This window comes from Vespula vulgaris, chromosome 2 (genome assembly GCF_905475345.1).
Source record: "Vespula vulgaris chromosome 2, iyVesVulg1.1, whole genome shotgun sequence".
Classification (NCBI taxonomy): domain Eukaryota; kingdom Metazoa; phylum Arthropoda; class Insecta; order Hymenoptera; family Vespidae; genus Vespula; species Vespula vulgaris.
The window spans coordinates 15,344,488-15,352,345 of record NC_066587.1 but is presented as its reverse complement, the minus strand read 5'-3'; the positions used below and the strand labels follow the sequence as shown (position 1 = coordinate 15,352,345).

The window sequence follows — 7,858 nt, the reverse complement described above, 5'->3', positions numbered from 1 at the left end:
ATGTGTATCGAACGCCATCAATATATCGCGAAATATCGATAGAGTTTATCGCTTTTAGATATATATGATATCTAGTATTATTTTTGTTCTTTTTTATTCGATTATTGATCGATGATGGCAGGTATCAATACGAACATTCTAACTGGTATTATGTAATTAAAAACGGAATCTTCTTAAAAAAATCTATTAACAGTAATCGTAGTCGTATTTTTGTGTTGGTTTACGAAATTAAAGTATTACTTATTCGACTAGGGTCTTGAACCAATTATTTTCAATTGCATAAGTAATTGACGTAATTTTTAATCATGGCCTTTTTCGTTACCGTTCGTCTTTACCTTGTGCTTCTTTCGAGCATAATTGCTGGTAGTTCCAGGTAAAATACGATGTGATTTTAATTGAGAGACCGACAACGAGAACGTTTTTACGGCTCGCCATTAAAAAGAAATGCAACTTGACGTCGACGACGAGGTGGTCGGTGTAATCGATGCGAGCCACTTTTAGAACTAATAAAGTTGCTGAATATGTGAAGGATAATTCGACGATGATTTCGATTATACGTCTAATTTAACTTCGCTGTTAACGCGAACGTTCGAGATAATGTCGACTTAAATAAACGAACGTCGTGGATAATTTGTAACGATGAGATTAAAGTCACCGTGAAGAAAACGTACAATTTGATGAACTGTGACCCTCATCATTTTTAGACGAACGTTTCACTATTATTAATAATATTGAAGGTTCAAATATTTCTCGATCGTTCTTTATCGTAAAAATATAAAATATAAAAATATAAAAATTGGAATTATTTCGTATGATAAAGAAAGAAAAGAATACAAAACCAAAATAGATCCATAAAAGATACCGTTCATTCGAGCTAAAAAAGAGTCGAATTAATTTTACCTTTTCGCGTTATCTTGATTCCAGCTTTTGTCCATCCCTATCAGTGATAGCCAGTGTTATGCATCTGTCAGAAAATATGGCCGGTGTGATGATATTGGCATTCGGAAACGGAACGCCTGACATCTTCACGTCTCTCGTATGCCGTAGCGAGGATTTTATAATCATGTTTATGGAATTGATAAGCGCAGGAATCTTCGTGACAACGATAATCGCGGGTTCCGTTGCCGTGGTCAAGCCTTTTCATGTATATTTTAAGTCCTTGATGAGAGATACATGCTTTTACATAGCAGCACTCTGTTGGATAACTTACGTTGTACACGACGAGAGAGTTCATCTATGGGAAGCCATAAGTATGAGCTTTTCTATACTACTATTACTACTACTACTACTACTACTACTACTACTACTACTACTACTACTACTACTACTACTACTAATACTAATACTACTACTATTACTGCTACTACTATTACTGTTACCGATGGTAACAACTTTAAAAAAAGGTTCGAAAGAGGGTGAATTTAATTAAGTCGACCGAAGAGAATTCGTCTCCCGACCTGAGCCACGCAATCTGACGTTCGGAGACTTTCCAGCAATTTCTCTTCTTCCTCCTTCTTTTCCTTTTCCTTTCTATCTTTGTCTTTTTGTCTTCTTTTTTTCGTACTTTCTCTCTTCTTCATTTTCTCGCATAGTTTCTGTCGTGCCAAGCAAAGATTTTCACCCGCCATAAATTGGATCGGATTATTTATATCCCGTTTCGGCGAGCATCACGCATGGTCATAGACTCTTCCAATACTTAGGAAGAGAACCTTTCGATAATACTCTCGGTATGGTATAATATCGATCTTGTAAGGTTTAACGTAAAACAAGATGATGAATCCTTGTATGAGCAAATTCGACTAAGTGATTAATTATAACGGTTAATATATTTAATTATTATATTATATTGAAAACGAAATGGAATTTGTGAAATAGAAAAAGAAAAAAAGAAATAATTGCAACATACGTCATTACCGGAAAGTCCGATCGTAATAAAGCGAGTACGAATATACCTATTAATCAGCGAAAGATTCGAATTTCATATATAGTCTGTAGTAAAACTCGTTGACCTGAATTCAGTTCCGTTTAAAAGACGCCGTCGAAGCGGGCGGGTGTGACTCGTCGTTCGTATTTTTGTCATTATCCAAAACGAACGCCAGGATAATTTTAATTTCTCCCGTGATTACCGATGCTTCATTTTCGCTCGATATTACATATCCACCTATCATTCGATAGATCACGATTTATTACGGACGTGATAAAGAATATAAAATATATAACTAATAAGTTTCATCGTTGTCATTCGAAACAAAACTAAAATGTAAATTTAAATCAGCCACGATATTTCTTTTGGAAATATCACGGAATTGGTTCACCGATTGGTTCACAAAGATCGAAGTGAAAATGAAGCAACAAAAGTGTAAATTCGAGAGAATTTCATCGTACACCAGTAAATTGCTATTTCAACGTTGATATCGTTCATAATTACAGGCTTCATTCTCCTCTACGTTCTCTTCATTGTCGGTGTCGTGATAATGCAATGGCGTGATACTCGAGAGGAAAAAGTGAAAAGTGCGTTTCGCTTGTGCCGGTTCTAAAACGAACGTCGAGAGGAGCACAACGTCATGGAAAGTATCCATTCCCTCTCCTCTCTCACCTTTTATCCCTTTACTTTTCGAGACACGCTCCCGTGCTTTCAGGTAGAATCCCAAGCGTACCAGATCCAGATGTATTACATGCTTATCTCCTGAACAAAGATACGGACGCTATCGCCATCTCACAGATTCCCACGAGGAGCCGTCCTTTTGGCTTCCGAGCCAAACTCGGTACCAATTCCGTTTCTCTCGCGCTTTTTCCACTTGTCTTTATTTTCTTTTTCTATTCTTTCTTTCTATCTTATTTCCCTTTTTATTTTTTTCGTTATTATTGTTGGCTCTTTTTTCTTATTAAGTACGATCGAATACGCTCCAATGACTTTACGCGATGGCCGAACTATTCTACGTACGTGTACATATATTCCTGCTTTAACCATTTTCAAGATCCTATCTACATAGTGAAAACGTTAAAGGTCACTCGTTCTATCCACGATTATTATCCTTCCACGTAAAATATAGTATTATTCTTTTTTTATCCTTTCTTTAAATTATTCAACAACTTTCTGTCGTGGATCGTCTACGATTCTTTCTTTCTACTGGATGTTCCTACTTTCTGTCTTGTTTTCTTTTGTTTTGTTTCCTTTCCATTCTTTTCTTTTCTTTTCTTTTCTTTTCTTTTCTTTCTCTCTTTCTTTCCTTCGTTTACTCTTTTTCCGAACAAAGAGTTCTCGTTGGTACACGTAAATTTGTTTCACGATCGTTCGGTTGCTCGGTAAAGAAAAAAAATTCGATTTACGTTGTCGCAAAGAGTTTATAAAATTTTCCTACGCATATCTGTGCACATGGTTGTAAGAGATAAAAAACAAAAAAACAAAAAATATTTGCAAAACACAGACATTGCTATTTCCACTGAATTGGAGAGAGCACGAATTCGTAGTGATGGCATCAAGGTTGATAGAGAATTCGAGGATGTATCCGAACGACCAAGAGGCCTCTTCAAAGAATTTCTCTACGACATTAATCCGATTTCGAGAGAGGATTGGAAGCAAGCGAACCGATTTTTTAAGATCATCCTGGTTCTATGTGCCCCTGTTAGGTTTCTCCTACAATTATTTATACCTGTTGTAAACGTTACGGCAGAAAAGAGAGGTTGGTCCAAGCTGCTAAATTGCTTCCAGCTGTGTGTGACACCGACGGTGGCGTTGTTTCTATTAAACGGTTAGTCGCATTAATCCTCGAGACGCCTACACGTAGAAAGCTTTTTCTCTCTCTTCCTCTCTCTCTCTCTCTCTTTCCTCTTCCCTCTCTTTTTCTTTATCTTTTTCTTCCTTTCTTTTTACGTGTACCAATAAACGACGGCCGCCTTGAATCCTCGAAGAAATGATTTTCCGCGAGGAGAGAAACATTCCTAGCACGTTCAAGGGAAATTTAATTCGCATTTAATTTCCTTATGGCTCATGACTCCTCCGAGCTGTACGACCTAATATTACGTGACAAACGCGTTTCTCCGTCTTCACATCGTTTTTCTCTTTTCTTTTTTTTTCTTTCAAGTTTTTCCTTCCCTTTAATATATCCCATGCTTATTCTCCTTGTAGTCAATTAATTAATATGGTAAATCGTCTATTCGTTGGTAGAAACAGAAAAGGTTTTTTCCTACCGAAGCATTTCGGAAAATATCGCGGGTGTCAGCGTTTTCCGCACGATAAATATACCGAGTAATTTATCGACGTGAATGCATGAATTTTGTTATAGAGAGGCAAAATAAAAGTTTGGAAGAAAATATGTCGAACGGAAATAAGTCTCGGTGAACGAAACGTATCGTCGATGGATGACCCAAAATGTTCACGTATACATATGTTTCGCAATCGAGTATTAGATGCTATCGATAAAAAAATATCGAAACGAGCAATGGGAGAATAAAAAGTGCAAATCTTTCTCCTTTCTACTAACATTAGTCAGACACGAATATCGTGTCAACTCGTTCCCGCTGATTTTACACGAAATCCAAGAGGCGTTAGTCACGAATCGTCGACGATACGATCGTTTGCCGTCAAAAGTGTTGACCTCTATTTAATTTTCATCGTTCCTTTGCAGTCTGGCAAGTGAAGGTTGGCAAGGTGCCGATACTACCGATATTCTTCGCTTTTGGCACTCTAATTGGTGTAATTGTGTTTCTAACGACTCGCGTGGATCGCATACCGAAGTATCATAATGTGAGTCTCGTCTTTTCTTCTATTTAGAATTTTGACAAAATATTAATTTTTTCTTATTTTTCTTTTCGATTTTTTACGTTTCATCATCGAGAAAAACTTCTGACAAAGGTAATCCCCGAATTAATAAACGTAGGCTTTTGCGTTTTTTGGATTTTTGATCGGCATGCTGACAGTTCATTTCGTGGCTGGAGAAATAATGGCTGTGCTAGGATGCATTGGATTTGCCTGTAGTATTTCAAAAGCCATGCTGGGAATCACGTTTCTTGCCTGGGGTAATAGCATCGGGGGTGAGTTAATATGAAAAATGTATTTCATATGTAGAAAGCGAACGTGCATACTTATCAGCGTTTACGGAAACTAACGCTAGGACTTCGTTTTGATATTTCATGACTTATGGAAAATAACAATGCTCTCTAAACTGTACGCAACTTTACGATTCGATCTTTTTAACGATCGGATTATTTTCACAAATTCCTTCGGGAATTAATTTACTCCTTCGATACGGAACATCGATCATTCGATAAAAAAAAAAAGTAAATAACGTTCGATCGATGAAAAGGTTTCGTCGATACACAACGATATACTACAAACAGTTTTTTACAAACGGGGTTGTATTTCAATCGAAATGTAAAAATTGATTGCCTTCGGATATGAAGCAAAAATTTCCGTCTGTTTATTTTGTTCAAAAGTATGACGTAGAAAATATTTAATAGATAATATTTAGAAAATACCACGAATGGAGATGAAGAATCGAGATAAAAGGGAAAGATGTCATTAAAGAACGTTAATTAATTCTTCTAGTAATATTTCATTGTCCTTTTAAAACAGAACAAAATATTCTTTTCCGATCGAATTGTTCATCCACTTTATCGGTCGAAACGAATTTAAACTTTCTTAACTACATCGTTTTACCTCAAAGCACCGTAATTTCATTCCTACTGTACTTGGTATCGCTCATTTCGACGTCTCAATTATCGTCCTGAAATCGGAACTTATCTAATACCTCGTATCTCGTTCAACTCAAATTCAATTATTTCCGTTCATGCAACGACGTTTATTCTCGTCTCATGAAATGCGATTACACCGAACTAGCTTTTTCAAGCATGCTTATTGCACCGAGGATGACTCGGATAAGAAAACAAAGTTTCCATGAGACTCGATGGAAGTTAAATGAAATTATAAAGCGAGAAGAGAAAGTATATACGCGAATATACGACGTTATTTATTTATGTTTATATCGGGTGACAAAATTTTATTCCTTATCGAAGAAAAAAAAATAGAATTTCAAAATCATTTCCAATAATTTCTATAATCCATAAAGAATAACATAATGAAATGTCATATCGCATTTAAAAATGTCTCAGACATCGTGCATATGACACTGCAATTAGTACTTAATTAGCGTCCGATCAGGACAAATAAAATCCGTAATTACATTTCGAATATAAGAAATGCTTTCTATTTCAAATGGCATAATCTGTTTTCCGAATAGAATTTTATATTGTTGTTAGTTCACGTATAGACGTAATATTCGAATTAAGAACGACGATAAATCTACAAAATCGTCCTTTAATAACAATAATGAAATATTATCGATAAAAATCTCTCATTACAGATTTGATATCCAATACGACGATAGCTCGGCAAGGTTTCTCAAAGATTGGTTATGCGGCCTGTTTTGCCAGTCCTATATTTAATACTTTATTGGGACTGGGATTGACTTATGGTATAGCAGCCGCATCTTCTTCGGATTTAAAAACGAAAATTCGTGTGAGCAACATGGCACCGGGATGTCTAACTTTTCTATTCTGTTCGTTATTGACTACCATCATTTACATGAACATCACAGCAGCGACGGCACGGCGTTCCTATGGATATCTTCTTTATTCGTTGTATTTGGCTTTCATTCTCATTCAGTTTCTCAGCGAGTTCCACGTTATTCATCCCCTTGGAACGGATCATCGTGCGGACGAGCCGGACGGCCGATGAATAATCGAACGTTATCTCTAGAGCGTTCTCTCTGAAGCGTAATGCTATCCTACGAAATGTTATATGGAAATGGTGATGCGTTTTTTTTTTTACGTATTCTTTACGTTAATGGTATACCTATAGATCGATGTCGATGGAATTACCATGATGATAGAAATGTGAGAGAATATTTGTATTTGTCCGAATGTACTTACTGTTATCGAACGAGAGAATAAATTGCACTTGCGATAATAAAACTCTTTCTTGGTATCTTTCATTAATCCATGTCTATCGATTCCACGTTTAAATATTACCTCTCTGTCCTAACTGTTATTTCAGATATATTCAGATTAAGAAGAAACCGACGATAAAACCGTGACTCGAAGTTGAAATGTTCATATGTAAATATAAGAATTTGACTTCATTCGTATAGTTACATCATATGATTTCTTTTTCTTTTTCTTTTTACTTAACAAATTTAAACAAATTTAAATAAATTTAAACTATTACATCGATCAGACGATTTTCGATAAAAGGAGAAAGCGTTAGACTCGAATGTGTGCGTGTGGGACACACGACGAAGTGAAAAATACAATGATATTTGAGAAAATATAGCGGTACAGAAATATTCCCCTGATCGCCGATAAAGGATCCCCAATCCTGCCGCTTACGGCTTTTATATGGAAGACATAAAAAAATATTCGGGCAAGCAGTATAGAAGCGGAAGGTCCCGTGGCTTTATTAGATCGTTCTCGGTCATTTCCTTGGGGACGAGGTCACCGGTTACAAAGGTAAAGGCGAAGGTAAAACGTGGCTACGATAAGGTAAAGGTAAGAGTCACGTTCGCAGCCACTAGTCTCTCTACTAACTCTGCTCGTCTTCTTACATTTTGCATGCTTCTCCACATCATGGGAATCTCTCGTAGCGAGCGTACACGAGTGTAATTGAATCTGTTATTAGAGAAGGGACGAGAGAGAAAAAGAGAGAGAGAGAGAGAGCATCGTCGTCACGTCGAGACTCTTTTTTATGAACCCTTTTGTAATTTAAAGAAGCCTTCTCGTCAGAGAAGGAAAAGGGTGTAATCTTGAAAACGAGTCAACGAACAATACGACTGCGTTCTCTCGTCCCTCAGAAAATCTTTTA

The 7,858-nt window shown here is 36.5% G+C and overlaps 2 protein-coding genes across 3 annotated transcripts; both read left to right on the top strand.

The window, feature by feature from the left end:
* Positions 1-305: 305 nt before the first annotated feature.
* Positions 306-3,759, top strand: LOC127072363 (mitochondrial sodium/calcium exchanger protein-like). The gene is made up of 6 exons (XM_051012770.1): positions 306-373; positions 925-1,250; positions 2,276-2,389; positions 2,431-2,511; positions 2,640-2,765; positions 3,429-3,759. The coding sequence occupies exons 1-6, from the start codon at positions 306-308 to the stop codon at positions 3,755-3,757; spliced, it is 1,044 nt and encodes a 347-aa protein (XP_050868727.1). The 3' UTR covers positions 3,758-3,759.
* An 874-nt stretch (positions 3,760-4,633) lies between these two features.
* Positions 4,634-6,955, top strand: LOC127061385 (mitochondrial sodium/calcium exchanger protein-like). Of its 2 annotated transcripts, XM_050988204.1 has the most exons (3): positions 4,634-4,747; positions 4,921-5,034; positions 6,363-6,955. In XM_050988204.1, the coding sequence occupies exons 2-3, from the start codon at positions 4,944-4,946 to the stop codon at positions 6,734-6,736; spliced, it is 465 nt and encodes a 154-aa protein (XP_050844161.1). In that variant the 5' UTR covers positions 4,634-4,747; positions 4,921-4,943; the 3' UTR covers positions 6,737-6,955. The 2 variants fall into 2 exon arrangements, with proteins under 2 accessions (XP_050844161.1, XP_050844160.1); XM_050988203.1 differs by lacking the exon at positions 4,634-4,747 and having other exon boundaries at positions 4,755-5,034.
* Positions 6,956-7,858: the final 903 nt, after the last annotated feature.

Excerpts from the sequence above, each read along its gene's own strand:
- LOC127061385 (XM_050988203.1), top strand. The coding sequence starts at position 4,911 with ATGCTGACAGTTCATTTCGTGGCTGGAGAAATAATGGCTGTGCTAGGA. Across the intron at positions 5,035-6,362 it reads CTGGGGTAATAGCATCGGGG|ATTTGATATCCAATACGACG; the intron begins GTGAGTTAATAT and ends CTCTCATTACAG.
- LOC127072363 (XM_051012770.1), top strand. The coding sequence starts at position 306 with ATGGCCTTTTTCGTTACCGTTCGTCTTTACCTTGTGCTTCTTTCGAGC. Across the intron at positions 374-924 it reads ATAATTGCTGGTAGTTCCAG|CTTTTGTCCATCCCTATCAG; the intron begins GTAAAATACGAT and ends TCTTGATTCCAG. Across the intron at positions 1,251-2,275 it reads TCATCTATGGGAAGCCATAA|CCACGATATTTCTTTTGGAA; the intron begins GTATGAGCTTTT and ends AATTTAAATCAG.